Source organism: Leopardus geoffroyi, chromosome B1, assembly GCF_018350155.1.
Source record: "Leopardus geoffroyi isolate Oge1 chromosome B1, O.geoffroyi_Oge1_pat1.0, whole genome shotgun sequence".
Taxonomy (NCBI): domain Eukaryota; kingdom Metazoa; phylum Chordata; class Mammalia; order Carnivora; family Felidae; genus Leopardus; species Leopardus geoffroyi.
In genome coordinates, this window is record NC_059327.1 from 137,631,886 (window position 1) to 137,656,699 (window position 24,814).

The 24,814-nt window shown below is 37.1% G+C and overlaps 1 protein-coding gene and 1 non-coding gene across 51 annotated transcripts in view; both read left to right on the forward strand.

Annotated features, from left to right (window-relative positions):
• SEC31A (SEC31 homolog A, COPII coat complex component) overlaps positions 1 to 24,814 on the forward strand; it is a 73,195-nt gene that overhangs the window by 47,048 nt on the left and 1,333 nt on the right. For 8 of the 50 annotated variants that reach the window (XM_045473510.1, XM_045473521.1, XM_045473518.1 and 5 more), the window contains 9 exons: positions 211 to 384; positions 3,078 to 3,170; positions 3,844 to 3,970; positions 5,537 to 5,878; positions 12,639 to 12,677; positions 14,306 to 14,364; positions 15,872 to 16,135; positions 18,660 to 18,779; positions 24,422 to 24,493. In XM_045473510.1, coding sequence (XP_045329466.1) covers positions 211 to 384; positions 3,078 to 3,170; positions 3,844 to 3,970; positions 5,537 to 5,878; positions 12,639 to 12,677; positions 14,306 to 14,364; positions 15,872 to 16,135; positions 18,660 to 18,779; positions 24,422 to 24,493 — 1,290 coding nt within the window. The remainder of the gene's footprint in view (positions 1 to 210; positions 385 to 3,077; positions 3,171 to 3,843; positions 3,971 to 5,536; positions 5,879 to 12,638; positions 12,678 to 14,305; positions 14,365 to 15,871; positions 16,136 to 18,659; positions 18,780 to 24,421; positions 24,494 to 24,814) is intronic. The other 42 variants (XM_045473513.1, XM_045473532.1, XM_045473514.1 and 39 more) reach the window with 8 other exon arrangements.
• On the forward strand, positions 22,785 to 22,895 carry LOC123596582. The gene has a single exon (XR_006711754.1). It is a non-coding gene; the product is annotated as a U6 spliceosomal RNA (small nuclear RNA).

Sequence of the window (24,814 nt, forward strand, 5' to 3'; positions counted from 1 at the left end):
TAAATGATATATCATGGGCCTTTGGTATCAGTCTTGAGTATTAGAAGCCATGATGTTAAACCCTCTTGTGCTAGGATCTATTATATAGGAAACAGCATATGAACAAGGAGCATATGACCAATCAAGCTTACTTTAAGAAAAGCAACATGCTGTCATATAGTTCAGTGAGTTCTAACATTCTGCTTTATTTTCTTCCATTGCTTGTTATAGCCAAATATTGTGCAGCTTCGTGACAGACTTTGTAGAGCACAAGGACAGCCTGTACCAGGACAGGAATCATCTAAAATTCCTTATGAGAGGCAGCAGCTGCCTAAGGGCAGGCCTGGACCAATGGCTGGCCACACACAGATGTCAAGAGTTCCAGCTCAACAATATTATCCCCATGTGAGTGATATGGTCCAGATTAAGTAGGAACATTTATATATTTCTGTTCAAAAATTTGTTGGGTAAGAGACCTTAATCTGCTATGATAAGTCTAGTTGTCTAGTTAGACAACATAATGTTTTAATAGTTTTTCTTTTTCAAATTCTTGAAAGTGATGGTCTGTTCTTTTTATTTTTATTTTTTTTTAAGTTATTTATTTATTTTTTTAAGTAATCTCTGCACTAAACATGGGTGGGGCTCAAACTCACGACTCCGAGATCTACAGTCACATGCTCTTTCCATTGAGCCAGCCAGGTGCCCCTGGTCTGCTTTTTTTTTTTTTAATTATCACTTTAATCTGGTCAAACAGATTATATTTTAGATATAAATTAATTTAAACTCTCTGGGGAGATTTTTTTATTTCCCCATCATTCAAACTACCCATACACATGTACATCTGTTCTTGAAACTGCTTCAACTTGATTCATCTGACAAGCTGTAAGTAAAGTAGTGGGAATAATTTGTGGGTGATTTGGTTAATACTATGAAATATTTTTAGAAAAGGTACTCTTATTTTGAGTATTTTATTCTGAATCATTATTACAGGTTTACTGTGTCTCTTGTATCAACACAGTATTCAGAACATACTTTTTTTGGATAACTTGGATATTAGTGAATGACCAAAGGTGTATGAAATTGTAGGTCATGGGGATTATAAAGATGATTAGATATTTTTAAGTAAGTAAGTAAATTAAAACATTTAGTGGCATAAAATGTGGCATTTTACTGTCTTTTACTATTTCATACAGAAACTTTTATTTCCTGACCCGCAGATAACCTTCATGTTCTTGAATGAAAAGTACATTTTCATAAGTAATAAATGGTCTTGATTGATAACAAAGTTAGCAGATCCTCTCCCCATTTTAAAATACATCAGATTACTGATAGAATTGACAAGGTCTTTTTTATAATTTGTTGCAACAAAAGTAAATATAAAATCATGGAAAGCTAAAAAAAAGATCAATTAGTGCTCTTTTGTCTATTGCACTTTTGATTAATACTTAATCAGGAATAGATCACATTTGGATTTAACTGTAACTATCTAGAGTATTCTCTGTTTTTTTATTTTTTTCCTTTATTTGATAATTTATTGAGAGCTTTTCTATGAGTGCCTGTCTTTATTCTGTCTGTTGATACATTGGTAAACAAAGCAGATTAAGTTTCCCACTATTATGAAGACTTTACTAGTTTGAGAAAAGTCTATGACATAGGTAGGGGAAAGCAGGCAGTGACTGGAAGAACTAAGAGGCACAGACATCAAGTGACAAGCCAGAGTTTTAAGACAGAGCTTGAATTTCTTAATATCGCCTGGCCAACTTGATATTAGAACTCCCAAGCATCTTTTGTTCAGTCATGCTATCTTGAAGGGTACTGAGGTGAGACACCCTCTACTTTGGGAAAAGAGAATATTTACTCTCTATGTCCTTGAGTTTATCTGTCTTTCTGGGAAGATATAAAAACACTGAAAGACTTTCATTGTACTTTGACTTAGCAGTCTAATACTTTAACAAAAGAAAAACAAATTCAGAAACTAAGCAGTGATTTTCTTTTTTCTTTTTCTTTTTTCTTTTTTTGTTTATTTTGAGAGAGAGAGAGAGAGAGTATGTGTGCACACGGGAGCAGGGAAGGGGCAAAAAGAGAGAGGGAGAGAGAGAGAATCCTAAGCCATGCCCAGTGCAGAGCCCAACATGGGGCTTGATCTTACAACTGTGAGATCATGACCTGAGCTAAAATCAAGAGTTAGACGCTTAACTCACTGAGCCACCCAGACACCCCAAGCACTGATTTTCTTGATTAAAGCTTATCATGTACCAAATGAGGACAGCAGCTTGCGGTTTTAAAGGAATGTTTACAGGAAGGGGTAAAAGGGTGAGAGGGAGGCCAGATTAGTAGGAGTTCCACTTCCACTTGGAATTTCTATGAAGATTTACTTGACCAGAAAGATTTTGGTGGCTTAAAAAATTTGTTTTGAAAATCTTAGGACTCCAGGGTAAGCAACATGGTGTAGTATAGTAAACACTGGCCTGGAAATCAGGAGGTCTGGATTCAGTCCTAGGTCTGTCACCAGCTAGTTGTATTGACCTTAGGAAGCCCCTTCATTTCTCTAGGTGTTGGTTTTCTCAGTGGTCATGGGTGGGGATTAGACTGATTGATCTCTAATATCCTTTGATTATATGTTTCTAAGCCTGATATGGGACTAATACGATTTTTGCAGCTCTAATAAAATCCAGAAAAGGGAACTTGTAGCAATATGCTTACAGATCTAATAGTAGCATGAATACTATTAATGCTTCAAAATCACTTTTCTACTCGATTACCTTTTTTCCTCCAATATCTTCTTTCCTTACCTACTTACAGGAACTAGCTTTTCCCCTTATTCTTGACACTTGAATGCTACTTTTTTTTATGCTTTGATCTAGGTTTTCATGTTGATTTTTCTACTGCCTCCTTCTCCCTGTTTTGTTGTGAATGTGTTTTTCTTTTGGAATCCCAGCTACCTTGAAAGCAATTGCCTGACTAACATGCTATCTTGCTACTCTTATTTTTTGCTTTGCATCTGGCTGTTAATGCCTTCTGGGTGTTTTTTTTTTTTTTCTTCTTTTAACATTTTTATTTTTTATTTTCTGTGATTGGTATTTCTTTGTTCAATTCAGGTTAGAATTGCCCCTACTGTCACTACCTGGAGTAACAAAACTCCTACCGCCCTTCCCAGCCATCCACCTGCAGCCTCTCCCTCTGACACACAGGTATATCCTTCATTATTCATCTTTGAGCAGAATTCTGCTCACTTAAATATATATATAGTTAAATATTCTCTACCCCCCTTTTCTTAATTTCCCCTTCCCCCATTTGTCCGCCTGCTTATTGCATTTTAATGCTTTAGGATGCAAGAAGTTTCTGGACAATTAGTTTATTTTCTTCTCCCTCTCCTTTTGCAGTTCTAAATTGACCTCCGCTAGAAAAATATCAACTAAAGTTCTAACGATGGTTTAAATCTGATTTCACTGAAGATTTTCTTTTTTCTTTCTTCTTTGTTTTTGAGCATTGCAGAAATTGAAGAGAAACGAAAGTTCCCTTGTGGCATTTATACTTATATTTCCAAAGTGTGGATGGAATTTAGTAGAGATGGAAAATCCTGGTGACTTATTATAAATATCATTGACACTGTTTTGTGAAGTTATTAGCATCTGTTGCCATTTATTGCAATTAATACTTTAGACCTGTCTGATCTTTAAATCACTTAGAATGTGTTGCTCAGAAAATGTGTTCTAAAGAAGACAGAATGTGCAAAATGCAGTGTTTCTTACACAGTAAAGTTAAAAAAAAATAAACAGTTCCGTTTCAGAGATTATAAATCCATCTGGTAAGATTTTTGGTTCCAAATGTAATCCTCCTTTTTATCATATTCTCATTTCCTAGGGAGAAAATCCTCCACCTCCAGGTTTCATAATGCACGGAAATGTTAATCCAAATGCGACCACAGCTCAGCTTCCCACATCTCCAGGTCACATGCACACCCAGGTACCACCTTATCCACAGCCACAGCGTAAGTAGTGTGACCCTGAAGTCCTTGCACAACAGCATGTCTTACCTAATGTAGTAACATTTTGCTTTAAAGCTCCAAACCCATGATCAAATCAGTTTTAACAAGTAAAGAAAGAACTGTGTAGGACTTGAAAGGGAGAAACACAGTTTCCCTAGGTGACATCCCTAATTAGCATGCTTGGAAACAGCCTCCTATGTCAGTCCATTCAGAACAGTTGGCTCCTGTTCCTGAGCAATTACTAAGAACAGTGAATTGTCCCATGATTTTGGTATTAAAAAACAGAATTTTTGAAATGATTTTGTTATATATTCTTTCCTTTCAGCAAGATGACACAAACCATTTTTGGAAAAATGGTTCCAAGGGACATTTCAATATCCAGTGTCTCCCCTGCCCCCATGTACAACCTGCTTGACTATCAACAGCCTGCACCCCAGTAGAACATTTGTTATAGTAGTGAATCTGCGTTGACACATCATTATCGCCCAAAGTCCATAGTTTACTTTAGTGTTCTCTCTTGGTGTTGAACATTCTATGAATTTCGACAATGTTTGGTAATAACATGTGCCCACCATTGGCTTTTGTTTTTTAGACAATATTTGCACTTATAAAGTAAAATACCACCACTATTTTAAAATTTACATGAAGAGAAAAAAAAATCTCCAAGGAGAAAATTATATGATTAAACAACTATTACAAAAGCAAGAGGCCACTGCCTAGTAAGAACTAATCTTAATAAGCATGTTCTATGCTAAAGTGGATATACTTACTTAACATGAATACAGATTTGACACAATTTTTCACTCATGAAAATGCTGTCTTCAGAGTAGAACAAGTACAGTTCTAGTAGATTCACTCTGTAGAGGTCCATACCTACCCCTGGTCATGAAAAATGTGGTAATATTCTCTAATCTGGGCTCAGGTCTTTGCATCAAAACATTAGTTGGCTGCCTGAATGCTTACTAACCAACTGTGTATAGTATATGAAATACTATGTAGTAATTGTTTTGTCAGGGATCTTAGAGAGTTGGCTGTTAATCTGGAACTAAGCTCAAAATCACAATGTGAGTAGCTGATTAGTTTACTAGATGTTGGAGAAGGTATTTGATTCATAACAATAGTGCTCACCCTACAATTCTTCCGGTGGAGATGTTGAGCCGCCAGCAAAGTCCCTGTAATTTACTGTAACGGGGAGTGCTTGGAACGTGTAATTCCTGCATGGTTCCATCTGGTGGCTAGTCGGTGTCACTGCAGTCTTTTCTCAGGCACAGGAAGTCTGAGAAAAGGGTCGGTCTTTCAGTGTTTGGGTTTGATGATTGAAAGATTTTCATAGCCAGAAGCAGTCTGGAGATGGCATATTTCACATATTGATCCAATGGGTATATTTTAGTATATTTAAGGGTATCCAAGTCATCAAAAGCATAACATATAAGGGTTAATATTTGGTTGTAGCTTATTGTTCTAATAATAATGACAAAAATGATTTCCATAGAATGAGATAACTGGTTTTTTGTTGCTGTCAATAAACTTATAACTAATTAAAATTTCTGTTTCTTCTCCTTGGTGTAGCTTATCAACCAGCCCAGCAGTATTCCTTCGGAACAGGGGGGTCAACAATGTATCGACCTCAGCAGCCCGTTGCTCCTTCTGCTTCAAACGCTTACCCTAACACCCCTTACATATCTTCTGCTTCTTCCTATTCTGGGCAGTCTCAGCTGTACGCAACACAGCCCCAGGCCTCTCCACCTACCTCCAGCTCTGCTGCTTCTTTCCCTCCTCCCCCTTCCTCTGGAGCATCCTTCCAGCATGGCGGACCAGGAGCTCCACCATCATCTTCAGCTTATGCACTGCCTCCTGGAACAACAGGTACACTGCCTGCTGCCAGTGAGCTGCCTGCGTCGCAAAGAACAGGTCTGCGCTTGAAAGGGATTTGGTTTGGCTCCCTCCTTTATTTTTTCATGAACACGTGGGTGGATGGAGGGGAATTATGTCTGACTCTTTGTAAACTGAGTAATCTGAGGTGTTGAGTTTTTATCACAAATTCTGAAACTATTTCTAAAAGTGTGATCGTCCCATAATGAACTTTAGTTGCTAAATGAGGAAAACTTTAGAGCTTCAAAAGGGTAAGAGTATATAATCTGCCAGTAAACTTAAAATAAGTGGTAAGAAATTAATTGGCAAGATAAGTGGTGTTTGGAACTGGGTTTAATTGACACTAATTTCTTTAGAGCCAAACTTTGCTCTGTTCTTATTGAGAAGTTTAGCATTTTTTAAATTATTTGTGCCTTAAGCCCATTCATGGAGATTAAACATGGTGATTATATATAATTTTATAGTTATGTTTATTTATAAAGATGAGGGACCTGGATATGCTTATCTAAAGGAAAAAAGTGAGAGAACACAACTCTGACAGAGGATCTCTAATGAGAGAGCAGAAAAGTAGAAAGTCTGTGGACAGTAGCGCAGCGATTCTTCATTAGGGCAGCACCACCCTCAGATAGTTTAGGAATTTCAAGGATTCGATAGATAGTCTAACAGTGTAGTCATGCCTGAAGTTTTCTAATGAAAACCATAATCTTAAATTATTGTTATGAGATACACGTTTTCTAAATTCTTATCTCATTTTATAATTAGAGCATTACATTAATTTTTTATGGGGAGGTTTTATTATCTGGTTTTCATTTTGGCCCCTACCAAAAGGGGCCTCAAAGGCATGTGTTATAAAAAGGGATCGATGAATCAGGGTTAGGAACCACTAACCATACTGGTTAAGAATGCAGGCTTTGGAATTCAATCTCCTGGTTTTGTACCCCAGCTTTGGGTAAGTTACTTAAACTTCTTCAAGCCTCAATTTCCTCAGAATAATATTAATACCTGCTCATAAGCTCATGAAGAAGATTGAATGCATTAATACATTAAAGCATTTGGGGGTAGTGACTGTAAAGTTGGCTGTGATTACACAAAACCTGACTCAAAATTAGAGCTCTGTACCTTTTAGTATTTGAAAATAGTTTCCCTTTTAGATTATAACCGATGTTTTTGAACTAAAGGAACAAAGAGATGAATGAATCTTGCTTTGTTCCTAATACTTTAGTTGCTCCTGGGGCGTCCAGTATGTATGTGTGTGTGTGTGTGTGTATATATGTATATTTTAAGCAGTAGCTATAATTACTGAAAACAATTATAAAATAGGATCTATTGAAGAAATATTCTATTCTAACAAAGTCTCATGAATGCAGAATTATATACCTATCACCTTTCTTCTCTGATATATAAAGGCCAGAGTACCAAAAATCTCACACATACATGCGTGCACATGTGTGCGTGCGCGCGCGCACACACACACACACACACACACACACACACACAAATATCTCTATCACCCTTTACTGCACAAATAAAATTTCTGTAACTTTCAATATAAATAGTTCAGTAGATTGATATTTTAGAGAGGAGTGCTAATTCAGTTGTAGAGTTCAAAAATTACCTTCTGAAACCTATCTATTCTGAATAGTTGGGTAATAGAGTTCTTGATTGAAAGATGAGTTCCAGAAAATTCCCACTTTAAAGTGGTGCAGGGAAGTAGAGAGGTGAGTGATCATTTACTGAACATACACTGGACATGTACCATCATTTGCCATATATTTTCTTATTTAATTATCAGAGCCATGAGAAATAGAAATGTTTTTTTTAGTTGACATGAGGAAACTTGGTTTCCTAGGAGTTAAACTCATGGTTGCGTGATGATAGTCTCCAAGTTGAGATACAAACCCAGGTCTCTCAGTCTATAAAGCCTAATAAGTTCATTCTTCTTTACCAGATGGTCTAGTCCTGATATAAGTCATAGAAGTAGTTATCAATGTTAGAATTACAAAAATCCTATAACAACACTGTTTTAGGTATCTTGTTACTTCATCATCTAAGTTAAATATTTGCATGGGTATTGTTAAGCAAAAGTGTGTTTGGCCTTGAGATAAAGTCTTTGCTTATATACAGAGTAACAGAATGTTCTAACCTGGCTGAGAAACAGAGTGACTAATAGGAAGAAGAAGCAAACATTTTTCAGTATTCAGCATGTTCTAAGCCAGCTGCTTTGTTACCTCTTGCCTGTTAATAGTCCCCTGTATTTTACCATATTTTATTTTTTGATTTCCTAAAAATGTTGTTTACAGTGTACAAATAATTGTGAATGAAAATTTTCTCTTCTTTTTTATGGGTCTCATATCATATGGTTCTCTATCGGACTTGGGAATTCCATTTGTCCAGTGGATAATTTTGACAGACACTAGGGTTTGCAAGACCTGTAACTGTTCGTGAGCCTCCAAATTATGCCTGAGGCTCAGAGAAACTAATGTTGCAAATACCAGAACATTCATTGAGTAAATTCTTAATGGGTACTTGTTTGGTCTATAATCAGAATTATTCCAGGCACAGGTAGGGAGACAGAAGTGAACAGTACATTTCTAGTGAACATCACATAGCTTTGCTGTAAGTTGGAACATAACATTTATATTTGGCCCAAATTTTGGAAAGCTTTATGCCAGGGCAAGAAGTTGCTAGTTCATACAGTAGGCAGGAAAGTTCACGAAGGAGTTTGAACTGCTGAAAGGCATGGTTTTACTCTCTAGGATAATTAGGATACTGTCTATGACTTTTTCCCCGTCCTGATTTAATCTGTGCTTATTATTACTAAAGGAGAGCACTTTCAAATATGAAGGCCTTAGAATTTTACTCAAAAAATTATTTTCTGATAAAATGACCTTCAGGCTGTCATGAAACTGTCTTTGAGTAAACATTATTGATTTTATTAAACCATGGAAAATTTAATTTAGGTATATAGTCTCATGCTTTGTCACATAGAAGTCTTGAAGGGGCATAATGTTACATATTTTCATAGAACAGTGTTCTGAAAAATTTTTTTTTAATTTTCGTAAATATTCCTTACTCAAATTATAAGTACCTGTTTTATCTTGTGTCATTGGAAAATGACCTCAAGGATTCATGTCTTTCTAAACTTTAATTTTTAATTTCCTGACCCTCTTGTTTTTAATGTGACATGCTAGGCTTATAGGGGAAATGGGAGGTTAAGAAGGATGCTCTGTTCTTTCTCAAATTGTCTGTTAGCCAAAATTCTTCATGTCACTGCACTAATAAAGAATCCACTGAAAAGTATCTTAGCCAGTGCATATAGCACATTTTGCTTCTGCTGGAATACCTAAGAACGTTCCAAGTGAGAAGTGGGATTCAAGTAAAGATGGTACTCAGCTGCACTCCTGTATATGTGGGACCATGTGGTTCCTTCTTCCTTCCCCAAAGATACTGGAGAACTAAACCCTACACTAAAGTGGATAAGGATCTCCAGTAACATGCCATATTCAATTTTTAAATTAATTTTCCCTTGATTTTTATTAATTTTTCACTGTAGGATTTTTAAAGACTCAAGGTATTATAAAGAATAAAATTTAAATTACCTATAATTCTACTGCCCAAATATTACCAGTGATAATATAGGTTTATTTATTCTTTTCGTACACATATATACATATATCTATGTATGTCTATATGCATCTATTAAAAATATTTTTAATGTGGTAAATATACTAACATAAAATTTACCATTTTAACCATTTTTATGTGTATAGTTCAGTGACATTAAGTACGTTTACATTGCTGAAGAACCATTGCCACTTATCTGTCTCCAGAAGTTTTCATCATCCCACACTGAAACTATGTACTCATTAAATAACTCCTTGTTTCCCCCAGCCCCAGGTAACCACTGTTCTACTCTCTCTCTGTATTTGACTACTCTAGGTACCTCATATAAGTGGAATCATACAATATTTGTCCTGTTTTGACTGGCTTATTTCACGCTCTCCAATATTCATGTATCAGAATTTCTTTACTACTTAAGGCTGGATAATATTTCACTGTATTATATTGCACATTTTGTTTATCCATTTATCTGCATGTGGGCATTTGAACTATTGTGAATAATGCTCCTTGAACACAGGTATACACATATCTGTTCAAGTCTTTGCTTCCAGTTCTTTAGGATACATACCCAGAAATGGAATTGCTGGATCAAATTCAATATTCAGTATTTAAATTTTTGAGGAAGCATTATACTGTTTTCCACATCTACACCAACACTTGTTTTCTGTTTTGTTTTGTTTTTTTTCTTTCTTAATTCTAGCCATTCTAATGGGTAGTATCTCATTGTGTGCATGTGTTTTTTTTTTTTTTTTTTTAACATTTATTTATTGTTGAGAGAGTGTGAGCAGGAAAGGGGCAGAGAGAGGGAGAGACACAGTATCTGAAGCAAGTTCCAGGCTCTGGGATGTCAGCACAGAGCCTGATGTGGGGCTCGAACTCATGAACTGTGAGATCATAACCTGAGCTGAAGTCAGATGCTTAACCGACTCAGCCATCCAGGTGCCCCTATTTTTAAAGAATTGAGATCATAATACACATATATACACACACAATTTTACATCTTACATTTTTTCTTAATATTACACCATGAACCATATTTTTCATGCCTTTAAAGTCATGTTATGTTTTAAAAAGAGAGATTTATCTTCATTTTATAGTTTTTTGAAAGGGTAAAAAAGATTCTCTTTATAGTTTTATGGGAGAATTATGTCTAAGATTAGATTATGCTGTATTGATTTATTTTCAATGACTGTTCTATGTTGATTTTTTTAAAAATGTTGACCAAGAGTAACATTTTGCATATCTATAATGAACCTCCGTAATACTGTTTCCTAGAGATATTTATTTTGTTCATGTAGTTTGCTTTACCTAAGGTTGCTATTAAGGCGTATTTACAGAGGTCAGTTTAGCTGTGTTTTTAAAAAGTCATATTTAGGGGCGCCTGGGTGGCGCAGTCGGTTAAGCGTCCGACTTCAGCCAGGTCACGATCTCGCGGTCCGTGAGTTCGAGCCCCGCGTCGGGCTCTGGGCTGATGGCTCAGAGCCTGGAGCCTGTTTCCGATTCTGTGTCTCCCTCTCTCTCTGCCCCTCCCCTGTTCATGCTCTGTCTCTCTCTGTCCCAAAAATAAATAAACGTTGAAAAAAAAATTAAAAAAAAAAAGTCATATTTAAACAGTCAATTTAAAGACATAAAAGTGAAAAAATTCAAAAGCGAATTATAGCTGAGACAAAACTGCATTAAATTGATAAGAGATTTGAACAAGGATTATCTGGGCTGAAATAAAAATGGCTAAATATATTGCATGGTTTGACATTGGGAGGAGTCAGTTAGGCATATATTTGGGGGAGAACTTTGATTATTGTACAACTGTTACTTTCTATTCAACAAGACATTCTCCACCCTCAAGTTATGTGAGCTACCCCACTGGCTATGTACTCCTGCTGCAAGTCTTTTTGTTTCTAATTTGGGTTGTCATTCCTAATTTTGAATTTGACTTGATTTCATCATAAATTTGGAGTCATTTTACAAAAGGGTTGTATGAAGTTGCTCCACAAACTTTTTGTGCTTACAGTTTTTGAAATCTCCGGATACCCTCCCAGGCTTTAATACCCAGGGCTTAAGTCACTGCTATGAGAGATTAGAGGGAAAACTGCAAGCTATGGGGTTACCTCTCCACCTCACAATTTCTCTGAGGCACATGCCTCCTGAGTAGAACTCAACCCGAATTGAACTCATTAATTGCTATATTCTCTTGGTTCTCCTATCCCCAAAGGAAGATAGTTCAATTTTCGTAAGTTACATATGCATATAATATACCTCCACTGCATACTTTTGATTTGAGGCTGGGCCTGGCCTGACCCTGAATATCTGATAATAATATCTGATGATTTTGGCATTGCTGTGTTAGTTTTCACCCTTTTCTTTTCACGTCCACTGCCAGAAACTTCAGTTCTCTTAAGAGATGTAGTTGTTTCTGAAAGACCTGTGCTAAACAGTCTACAAATCCATATATTCTTACAGAAAAGACCATATGGGATGGTTACATATTTATTGGGCCTGTTCTCATTTATGTTTCTATTCATGGTGTGACATGAATTACATGAAATTACAGTTTCATCAGGGTGCAGCCCCCTGTTGCCTCCTAAATCTAGCAGTAAAGTGGCACCACCTTGCTAAAGCCTCCCATTTTTCTTTAAGTCCCCACTAAAAGAGTGCTTTGGCCAGCAGCATTGGCATTACCTGGGAGCTAGCTGGAACAATAGAATCTCAGGCCTTTCCCTGTACTTAGTGTGAATTAGAGTCTGCAGTTTAACAAGATCGATCTCTCAGCTGATTTTGATTCACAGCTTTAAATAGTACCAAATGCTCTCCCCCCACACACAGTGATATTACTGATCAAGTAGTAGAAAAAAATTCCATGCAAACAGGGAAATATTTCAAGTAGGCAGGAAAATTTTTTTCTTAAAAGAGACATGTAGCACAGGAAGAGAAAAAAAGTAATGTTTAAGAGTTAATTGGATCTGGCACAACCTAGATGAATTCAATTTACCCAAAAGCTGATTATTTTCTTAATTAGATAAAAGACATTTCACATGACTTGACTAAAAAGTTTCTTTCCTTTATAAAATTAGTTTTTTTCTTTTTTGGCTTGATGGAGGGAGAAGAAGCAATTACAAAATGAGTTTAGAATGTTTTTCATGATAATACTGTTTAAGTGACTTTTACATTTTGTCTGCAGAAAATCAGTCTATGCAAGACCAGGCACCTATGTTGGAAGGTGAATTAGTTATAAAATACACCTCTGGAAAATTTTCAATCATTAAATATAGTTAATGAATGGACATTCACAATAATGCATGTGAACCTCAAAGTTGATGATATTCGGAATGTGATCAGTATCATTTTTTAATTTGGGTTCTTAATCAAATCAAATCTTAGAGTTGATTGAATTAACATGGTGACACCAGTAGCTTTAAATCATTAAAGTCGTCTATTTTATATAATCATAAAGACCATGACCATATCAAGATTGTCTTAGCTATGAGTAAGATTAGAAGGTGATGAGAGAGATTTGAATGATTCTCTGTGCAAGCCCAGAACTTTAAGAATTTGTTAAGCAGATAGCAGCATGTAGTTTAATGTTTTGTGATTAGCTCTTCAATGTTTTGAGGCTCTTTTGTCATTCTGTCTCCTCGTAAACTTGTAGAAAATTAATTCCATTTTTAGAATCAAGGCAAATGAGGGATGCCTGGCTGGCTGGCTTAGGGGTCGTGAGTTTGAGCCACACATTGGGTAAAATAAATTTTAAAAATAAATAAACTTTAAAAAAAAAATCAAGGGAAATGAGTACATGCTGGTTAGAAGATCTTATTTTTTAAAAAGTTTCTGTGACATTATGTATGGATCACAGGTTCTTTCGTCTAAGCAATTTTGTTGTGATTTCATATCGTGGATATCAGTAGAACAAGTGAAAGGTAAAATACTGAAAGAATGTTTAATTTGTTAAAAAAGAGGAGTAATTTTTGGTCTTTAAATATACAACATACACAAAATTCAATGAAATGTAAAATGATTATATTTTGATTTTAAAATTATCTTTATTTCTGGCATGTTTTCTTTAAACATACTGGCATTAAGATACTTAATGAATTCTGCTACTGGTGTCTGTTTTTCACTTTGAGATGAAGATTTGGGGGCAGGGGGTGCGTGTAGAGGAAATTTACTAACGTTGACAAGTAGTTTAATTTTATATTTGCTGCCAATCTGGAATTTTTTTGTGTGGCATTAAAAAAAAGTCTTATCACAGATACCTGAATGCTTTTTTATACTTTATAAGTAACTCTTAAGGGAAGGATGATGAAATTGCTGGTGTTGTGTAATTGGGACCCGGTTTTTTTGGGGTTTTTTTGTTTTTGACACTGTTTGTACCATGTGGATAATTTGCTTATGTTCAATTGCTTATATTAAATTACTCTCTTGGGAAGTAGGAGATTGTTACTTTTATTTTTTTAGTATGCTGAATACATCAAGGTTTTTGTTTTTTTAGCAGATTCAGGTGATTTTTTTTTTCTTTATTACAAGAGAATTCTTAACTGATTTGAAAGTTATACACCAATATAAACATAAACACTTCACCATCCCTAAATTTAGTACAGCTCTTTCACTTTCAATGGAAATAATGTCAAGTTATCTTGCCTCCTAAGCCAAGACCTTGTGAATATTTGAGGGAATGAGTTTGTGAATCCAGGGCTACAGAGTGATCCCCACACCTGAGCTGGTAAAACCTTTGTGATGGTTATCCTCAGGTTAGTTAAGGCAGAATGTGAAGGTACTATGCGATGGATACAATTTAGTTGTCCTCTTTTCAGAATTCTAAAGGAAAATGCTCTTTATTATCTGTTATAGGTCCTCAGAATGGTTGGAATGATCCTCCAGCTTTGAACAGAGTACCCAAGAAGAAGAAGGTACCAGAAAAAGATGTCCATCCAGTTGCCTACAGATGTTCTTTAATCATGTAGCCACCTGGAACATACTACCTTTCACTGATCCTTTTGAAGGCAAAGCTTACTGACTGATAGGTTTAAAGTGCATTTCAGCTTGCATCTTCTCCATGAAGGGAAGGAAAGAAAGTTAAAAACAGTACAGTGGTGTGAATTTAACTTCCTTTAGAAGAGAAGATGTAGGGGCGCCTGGGTGGCTCAGTCATTTAAACGTCTGACCTCGGCTCAGGTCATGATCTCGCAGTTCGTGAATTCAAGCCCCATGTCAGGCTCTGCGCTGACAGCTCGGAGCGCCTGCTTCAGATTCTGTGTCTCCCTCTCTCTCTGCCCCTCCCCTGTTCGTGCTCTCTCTCTCTCTGTCTTTCTCTTTCAAAAATATATAAGTAAGCATTAAAAAGAAAAAGATAAGGGGCGCCTGGGTGGCGCAGTCAGTTAAGCGTCCGACTTCAGCCAGGTCACGATCTCGCGGTCCGTGAGTTCGAGCCCGGCGTCAGGCTCTGGGCTGATGGCTCAGAGCCTGGAGCCTGTTTCCGATTCTGTGTCTCCCTCTCTCTCTGCCCCTCCCCCGTTCATGCTCTGTCTCTCTCTGTCCCAAAAATAAATAAACGTTGAAAAAAAAAAAAAATTACTATTTAAAAAAAAAAAAAAAAGAAGAAGATAAGATGTAAATTTCTAACAGGTTTCTTTCAAAGAATAGGAAACAAATTTTCCATTGATTTTTATGTCTTTTAGGGGTTCCAACAATAGTCAGGAATTTGGTAATTATATTTTGGACTATTTTTGTTTATCACATATAGTATGAATGAAGAAATCACCTTGTAGCTGAGCATTGTTTAAATGTCAGTAACTGTTGACAGCCATTAAAGCAGAAGTTAAGATTCTTCTTCTTTCTCCCCAAACATTTCTACTTTTTTTTTTTTTTTTTTTTACTCACCGTGATGTCCTTTTCTCAAATATAGTAGGGAGAGGTCATAACAATAAAATTGGGAGACACTAAATGAGCAAAAAAAAAAAAACAACAACCCCAAATTTAGGTTAATAATAATCAGAGATTGAATTTAATCTACTACTTTTAATATGATTGAATTGATAGTTAATGTCTATTTAGTGATCTAGGAAAAGGGTATTACATCTTGGTCACATTAAATATAAACACACATTATCTGATTCCACTATTGCTAGATATAATTCTCTAGACTTTGAGATCCTCTTTCAAAAACACCAGGTGTTGGCTCCCCATACGAGGGTAAGTGTGGAAGGCAAAGGGGAAACTGAGAGGTCCAGTTTTGAGTTCCCCACCCCTCTGAGCCAGATTAGCTCTACTTTTACGTTTTACTGTAGAATTCTGCATAAAATTTCATTTGAAAAAGTATTCTACTATTAAAAAAATTTTTTTAAACCTTATTTAAAGGTGAGGAAATTGTACCTTTTTTTCTTATGCTTAGTGTCTTTTATTTCTGTCTTTTAAAAGATACCTGAAAACTTTATGCCTCCTGTTCCCATCACATCACCAATCATGAACCCTTTGGGTGACCCCCAGTCACAGATGCTGCAGCAACAACCTTCAGCTCCTTTACCTCTGTCAAGCCAAGCTTCATTTCCACAGCCACATCTTCCAGGTGGCCAGACCTTCCATGGCATACAGCAACCTCTTGGTCAACCAGGCATGCCACCATCTTTCTCAAAGCCCAATATTGAAGGTGCCCCAGGGGCTCCTATTGGAAATACCATCCAGGTAACAAATCTGTGTTAATGGAATGAGGAGATGGCTCTATTTCAGTTCATTTTTTCTTTTTAATGTGTTAACTTTTATGTTTACACCTTTATTAATGAGCATCTAACTTTGGTTTCAATTAAGACGACCTAAGTAAAAAATAGTAACCCCTTTTTTTAAGATTGATCATGGATGGATATTATTTTTCAATTACATGGCCATAAACTTTCTAGAAGAGGCTTTTATAATTGCTAGTGTATGTTTACACTAACTTGACAATTATATTTCATTTGACCTAATCAGTACCCACAATTTAAGATTAGTTGAATCTGTATTTTCAGCCAAGCTTGCTAAGCAGAAGCTATTTCCAAAGGGTTTTCCTTTTAAAATCTAAAATAAAAATGTAATGAGTTATATCATTTCTTGTGTATGTATAAGAGCTAGTAATATCCAGCTTTATCTTCAGCTGGAGATATAAATTTGTAGTTGCTATTCACATATAAACAGCTAGTTGGCACAGGGTTCTAGACGATGAAAAATCAGATACAACCGACTTAAACATACAAAGATGAACATTTTGATCAGTTTGTGAAAAGTAAAGAGTTTGGGTCAAAGTTCAGCATGTGAAGGTGAAACAAATCCCTGTACAAAGTATAAAATTAGTTCTGTTTTTGTCTTTGGTTCATTGAAGTCAAATTTATAAAGGTTGTATCTCTATCACAAGAGTGTGCTTTACTATTAAGAGATAGTTCTGCCTAAGGAACTTCTAAATATTAAAAGTGGCGTGCTAAAAACCAGTGTTTTGATGGAGGTGGGAGGAGTTGTTTCTTTCCATAGGAATATAAATTACAAAGATGTATTGTTAATTTCTTTTCTTTTTTCTTTTCTTTTCTTTTCTTTTCTTTTCTTTTCTTTTCTTTTCTTTTCTTTTCTGATTACAAGTCTATGTTAGTTTGGGAAGCTACCCAGCCATTCACTTTTGTTTAGACTTTAGGTGCTCATGTAATACTCACCCAAACCAGAACCTCAGTTACCATCGAAAGGGAGAGCTTGCACAGATGTATATGTTCAGCCAGGCCATAATAGCCAGCTACCTGCCCACCTAGATGTCTCCAAGGCACCTCACACTCAGCATTTCTACAACCTTATTCATAGTCTTCCTCCCAAACCTGATCTTTTTTGGTGTTTCCTATTTCAGTAAAATGGCATCATAATCCATATTCAGTCTAGCCAAAAACCTGGGAATCATCTTTATACTTTTTTTCCTTTAATCCCTCTTTCAAATCTATCCCCAAATCTTGCTGATATTATTTTAAAATCTCTCTCAAATCCTTTATCCACATACACTTCTAATCTGGCCCATGCTACCTTCATTTCCAATCTCTGGCAGTGCAGGAGCCTCTAACTGGTCTACAAGCATTGACTTTGATCGTTGTATCTGGTCTTGTCTCCTCTTTGTTTAAAACATTGTTCTCAGGATAAAGACCAAATTATTTCACATTGTCTGGAAGCCCTTCAGCTTCATATTCCTCCTTGCTCTCTCTCTGCTTCAGCCACACTGGCCTCCTTTTAGTCCTCTTGTATCATGGTCCTTCCTTTGTACACATTCTTTCTCTGACACTCTAACTTCCCCATTTCACCAGTTAACTCCTACTTGTCTTTCTAATAGAATTTCCTGAAGAGAACTTTCCCCTCAGTTAAATTCCAGTTATATTGCCTGTTGGTTCCATTAATGTTAATTTATTAGCTATAAAATAGCAATGCAGTTGCTATTTTACATGTATTTATGACATTTTATTATTTTACTTTTTGTTCAAGTAACATCTTTCATTAAGATGTAAGTATTTGTAAACTTGCTTTTTGTATGACATTTTAAAACTTCTTTTTCCTTCCTTTAGCTAAAAACTGCCAGAGAGCTGAGATCTTTTCTGAATTGGCTCACAAATACATAGCTAGTGCCTAGAACATAATTGCTGAATATTTTTTGAATGAATGTACTAATAAATCAGAACCCTAAACACTTAAACATACCTTCTTTGTTTTTCCATCTGTACATTCTGTAACATCATGGTCTCTTCTAACTTTTGACTTAATCTTGCAGTTTGATAATAGCCCAGTTACCAACCTCCAAGAATAAATCAAAGAACATAAGAATGGAAAGATAAACAAAAATGAGCCAACAAGCAGAGCAAGCAGCCACTCTAACTAGCCAGCTTTGTAACTGCCCTTTTATTTCCTACCGGCATAGGTCTACAGTCTCCTTCCCCTCAGGTACATACAATAGTGATCAACATATGTTCCGTAGTTCATCAAACTCTTTATATCCAATTCTGTTTTTCAAAATCAAAGCTGTAGGAGGAGTGTCTGTACCTTCTAATGAATATTTGATTTTCATTTCTACTTCTCCCAAGGGATTTCACATGTCAATTTGTCACAGCCTGTCTACAAGGTAGTTAGCTGGTGTCTCTTTATCACAGAGTTTCAGGGCTTTGCGTATAGGTAGCTTTTGGTCATTTCTGGTCATTTATGCTATTATTTCTTCCAGCATGTGCAGTCTTTGCCAACAGAAAAAATTACCAAGAAACCTATTCCAGATGAGCACCTCATTCTAAAGACCACATTTGAGGATCTTATTCAGCGCTGCCTCTCCTCAGCCACAGATCCTGTATGTATTTTTTTCTCATATTTTGCTTAATTAAAATAATCTTCAGGGCACCTGGGTGGCGTGGTTGGTTTGGCATCTGACTTCAGCTCAGGTCATAATCCCACAGTTTGTGGGTTCGAGCCCTGCATCGGGCTTTGTGCTGACAGCTTGGAGCCTGGAGCCTGCTTCGGATTCTGTCTCTGTCTCTGTCTCTCTCTCTCTCTCTCTCTCTCTCCCCCCCTCCTTGCCCTTCCCCCACTCATGCTCTGTATCTCTCTCTTAAAAAAAATAAACATCGGGGCGCCTGGGTGGCGCAGTCGGTAAAGCGTCCGACTTCAGCCAGGTCACGATCTTGCGGTCTGTGAGTTCGAGCCCCGCGTCACGCTCTGGGTTGATGGCCCAGAGCCTGGAGCCTGTTTCCGATTCTGTGTCTCCCTCTCTCTCTGCCCCTCCCCCGTTCATGCTCTGTCTCTCTCTGTCCCAAAAAAAATAAATAAACGTTGAAAAAAAATAATAATAAACATTAAAAAAAATTTTTTTAATAATCATTTATAGAGCTCTTCTGTAATTGTATGAAGTCCTACAAGATACTGCAAAAGTTTGTACAATAGTAATAAAATTAGCACTTGTGTACTTTGCTTTACATAAAAAAATATAATTAATTTCTTTTATATATAAATTTATTTAATCCTTACAACAACCCCAGGGTAGGTAGATCTGTCATCTTTATTTTACAGATGACTAAGTTAAGACAAAAAGCAGTTAAGTAACACCCAAGGTCAGAGCCAGAATTCAAACCCAGTCTGGCTCCAGAATTTATGCTCTCAACCACTGTGCCGCATTGCCTTTCATCAGTAGACCTCATGTTTGGCACATAAATAGAACAGAATGGTGGTATATAAAAAATTCAGGTTAGGGATTTCTTTCTGAGCTTACTCAAAGCTTTTAAAAGTAGGTAGATAATCTTATATGTAACTTTGCAAAGATCTTAAAAATAATTGTTTTCGATACTAGAGTCATATTCATAGTTAAAGCAACTGATTTTACTTAGTTTACCTAGAGGATGCCTGTGTATTGGCAACAACAAAAGTTCCACAAAGCTGTCTTGTTTTAGATGAAATCTCAGTTTCTGCCAGCAAACATTGAATATGTTTATTTAGCCACTGGCCACTTGTCTGCTTGAAAAACAGCTCCTGGAATTTGTTGTTCCATCAAACATTGAGTATTAATATGTGCAACTTTCTTCCGGTCTTTTGGAAGGCAGTTCCCTATACTAAAAGTGTCAGGAAAGCAGAAGCAAGGAAAGGTTATCATAAATCTTCATGCCTAGCATTCTGGAAGTGATGGAAAGACTGAGCTAGGAACAGAGAGCAGATGAAGCAGATGGCCTAGTATACGCTGTCCCCTGTGCATACCTCTAAATAGGACACAGTCATTCAAAACTAAAAATGAAGGAAGACTCCAGCCCTCCTTCAGGCATGAGTCAGTATAGAGAGGTTGAGAAGGCACATGATACCCAGCCCAACTTAATAAATTTTTGTTGACTTTAAACTCCTCTAGGTCAACATCTTATCTTCGTTCTGGGTCCACAGGAGGCCTGGGCCAGATGAGAACCACAAAAGACAAACTGTTTCTGTAATTCCTGTACCTAGTTAGGGGAGAGGCCCTAATATGCTATCCCATCCAGGTGACTCCGCCACATTGGGGCAGGGCTCCTACTGGTAGCTAGATGATACTAGCTTTGAGCAGGGACTGTAAGAGGTCCCCTCCTCACAAATAGCTGGAATCATTTTTACAGTATAGTTGTATTCCTATTTTCACTTTAGTTATGTTCATACAACAGAGAGCAATTTTGCCACATGACTTAGTTTCTAATGTTATCCTTAATAGCTTCATCTCTTCCTCTGCCCTCTTCTTTATTTTTTTTTCTTTTAATTAGTTTCAGGTGTACCGTATAGTGATTCAACAATTCTATACATTTTTCAGTGCTCATGATAAGTGTACTCCCCCATCACGTATTTCACCCATCCCCCCCACCCGTCTCCCCTCTGGTATCATCAGTTTGTTCTCTATAGTGAAGAGTCTGTTTCTTGGTTTGTCTCTCTTTTTTTTCTCCCCTTTGGTAGTTTGTTCTGTTTTTTTTTTTTTCTTTTTTTTGTGTGTTTATTTTTGAGAGAGAGAGAGAGAGACAGAGTGTGAGAAGGGGAGGGGCAGAGAGAGACCGAGACCCAGAATCTGAAGCAGGCTCTAGGTTCTGAGCTGTGAGCACAAAGCCTGACATGGGGTTTGAATTTACGAGCTGTGAGGTCATGACTTGAGCCAAAGTTGGACGCTTAACCGACTGAGCCACCCAGGCGCCCCTAGTTTGTTTTGTTTCTTAAATTTCACATCTGAGTGAAATATATGATATTTGTCTTTCTCTGACTGACTTATTTCACTTAGCATAACACCCTCTAGCTCTATCGATGTTATTGGAAATAGCAAAGATTTCATTCTTTTTATTACTGAATAATACTCCGTTGTATATGTGTGTGTATGTCTATATACATATACATACCACCCCTTCTTTATCCATTCATCTATTGATGGACACTTGGGTTGCTTCCATAATTTGGGTATTGTAAATAATGCTGCAATAAACATAGGGATGCATGTATCCCTTTGAATTAGTGTTTTTGTATTTTGGGGGTAAATACCCACTAGTGCAATTACTGGATTGTAGGGTAGTTCAATTTTTTTTTAATTTTTTTTTTTTCAACGTTTCCAACGTTTTTGGGACAGAGAGAGACAGAGCATGAACGGGGGAGGGGCAGAGAGAGAGGGAGACACAGAATTGGAAACAGGCTCCAGGCTCTGAGCCATCAGCCCAGAGCCCGACGCGGGGCTCGAACTCACGGACCGCGAGATCGTGACCTGGCTGAAGTCGGACGCTTAACCGACTGCGCCACCCAGGCGCCCGGGTAGTTCTATTTTTAACTTTTTGAGGACCCTTCATACTGTTTTCCACAGGTGCTGCACCAGTTTGCATTCCCACTAACAGTGCAAGAAGGTTCCTTTTTTCCTACATCCTTACCAACACTATGTTGTTTTTTGTGTTTTTTATTTTAGCCTTTCTGATAGGTATGAGGTGATATGTCATTGTGGTTTTGATTTGCATTTTCCTGGTGATGAGTGTTGGTGAGCATCTTTTCATGTGTCTGTTGGCCATCTGTGTGCCTTCTTTGGAGAAATGTCTGTTCATGTTTTCTGCCCATTTTTTAATTGGATTATTTGTTTTTGGGGTTTGTATCAATTCTTTATAGATTTTGGATACTAACCTTTTATCAGATAGGTTATTTGCAAATATCTTTTCCCATTCAGTATGTTGCATTTTAGTTTTAACTGTTGAACGTTTCCTTCACTGTGCAAAAGCTTTTTATTTTGATGTAATCCCAATAGTTTATTTTTGCTTTTGTTTCCTGTGCTTCAGGAGACATATCTAGAGAAATGTTATGGCTGATGTCAGATAAATTACTGCCTATGCTCTTTAGGACTTTTATAGCTTCGGGTTTCACATTTAGGTCTTTAATTAATTCATTTTGAGTTTATTTTTGTATGGTGTAAGAAAGTGGTCCAGTTTCATTCTTTTGCATGTTGCCCTACAGTTTTCCCAACACTATTTGTTGAAGGGACCATCTTTTTCCGATTGCATATTCTTGCCTCCTTCATTGAAGATGGATTGGCCGTATAATTGTGGGTTTACTTCTGGGTTTTCTCTTCTGTTCCATTGATCTATGTGTCTGTTTTTGTGCCAGTACCATACTACAGCTTTGCTCAGAATTGTGATACTTTCAGCTTTGCTTTTGTTTTTCAAGATTGCTTTGTCTATTTGGGGTCTTTTGCGGTTCCATATAAACTTTAGGATTATTTGTTTTAGTTCTGTGAAAAATGCTGTTGGGATTTTGATACATAAAAAAAATCATTCAGCACAATCAAGTGGAATTTATTCCTGGCATGCAAGGTGGTTCAGTATTCATAGATAAATCTTTGCTCGCTTCGGCAGCACAGATACTAAAATTGGACCAGTACAGAGAAGATCAGCATGGCCCCTGCCTGAGGATGACATGCAGTTAGTTCCGTGAATATTCACAGATCAATTGATGTGATGCATCACATCCACAAGAGAAAGGATAAGAACCATCTGATCATTTCAGTAGATGCAGAAAAAGCATTTGACAAAGTACAAAATCCATTCATGATAAAAACCCTCAACAAAGTAGATGTAGAGGGAACGTACCTCAACATAATAAAGGCCATGTATGAAAAACCCACAACTAACATTATACATGATGGGGAAAAGCTCCGAGCTTTTCCTTACTCTTCTTGTGACACGCTGACCCTGTCCTGCAGCATACCCAGCGCGCGTCAGCACTCCTCTGCCTGGAATGCTGCCCCCACGTGGCTGCATTGCTTACTGCACACTTGCTCCAGGCTTCTGCTCCCGTGTCCCAGTAGCTTTCCAACCTTTCTTTACCGCCCGCACTCCAGCGCTTCTAGCCCTTCACACTGTTAGCTTTCCTTGCTGGCACTCATCACCATCTCATGTACAACATATTATTTATTTAGTATCTTTTTCCCACCCACTAGAATCCAAGCTCCATGAGACATAAGCATGGCAAATAATAGGCACTCAATAAATATTGAAGACCAGTGTCACTTCTAAGGTTACTGCATAATGTAGGTCATTAAGTTAATCACATTGTAATTGAAGCCGGTAATTTTAGCTTTAGAATAGTTTTCTGTCACTGGACTTCTAGGACATGGATTGGGAGGTAGGAAGACTCCTTAATTTAAGAACTCATTTTACTACTTCCGTCTTAGTAATCTTAAGCCACCAGAAGATAATTTTCTTTTTTTCTTGGTGTTCTAACAGCTCAGAAAGAAGCAGAATTAACTATCAAATGGACTAAGTGTACAAGTAATATTTAAGTAGAAAGGTTAAAATAAGATTCCAGTTCACCTCTGTGTAAGCCTGCTAGCACCCATAATTTACAGTAACTGTCCTTAGATCTTCTTTTCTGGTGTACAGTGATGCACTGCTCCTCCAGATGGCCCTTCCTGCTCTTGTGAATAGTGCAGTTATACGTGCACAAACCTTGTCAGATGAGCTTGCAGTCCACGTGAAATCCACCACTACTCCATCTTGCACTCCAGAAGGAAGCCCCTTATCCTTTTACCTTTCTCCCCCGACCCTCCCGTTAATAGGTTACTGAACTCTGTCTTTCAGTAATGGTCTTTCAGGTTTCTGGTTCATAGTTGCCTCTGTTTCTTTATAAAATAAAGCTGGGCGCCTGAGTGGCTCAGTGGGTTAAGCGTGTGACTTTGGCTCAAGTCATGATCTCACAGTTTGTGAGTTTGAGCCCCGCATCGGGCTCTGTGCTAACAGCTCAGAGCCTGGAGCCTGCTTCGGATTCTGTGTCTCCCTCTCTCTCTGACCCTCCTCTGCTTGCTCTCTGTCTCTCTCTGTCTCTCAAAAATGAATAAATGTTAAAAAAAATTTTTTTTTTTTTAAATGAAGCTGTTCAGCATGATGAGTGTCAGGGTTAGTGAAATGAGTTAAGGCAAAGTCTTTGGATTAAAGTTAACGTTCAAATATAACATCATCTGTTTTTCCTCTCCTGCAGCAAACCAAGAGGAAGCTAGATGATGCCAGCAAACGCTTGGAGTTTCTGTATGATAAACTTAGGGAACAGACAGTAAGTTTGTGGGAAAAAGAAGGATCTATGATAATCATTTTTTCTTAGTAGCTAGTAAATGAGCATCTCACCAGCACACGTATGTAATGTATTTGGGGATAAAATTGTGGTGACAGTTATAGAATGGGCTTTCTCTAGCTAGAGTCTTAAATGTCATTTATTGGGGATGGGAGGGTAGTGGGGAGAGAGAGAGTATGTGTTTGTCAGGCAGGGGTATAGTTTTAACTCCTCTTGTAACAAAGAGTAGAAATACATACTGACTTGTAGTGGCCCTGGGGTAACTGGTCTTCCGTTCATTATATATGTCCTGTATTGTTTCCA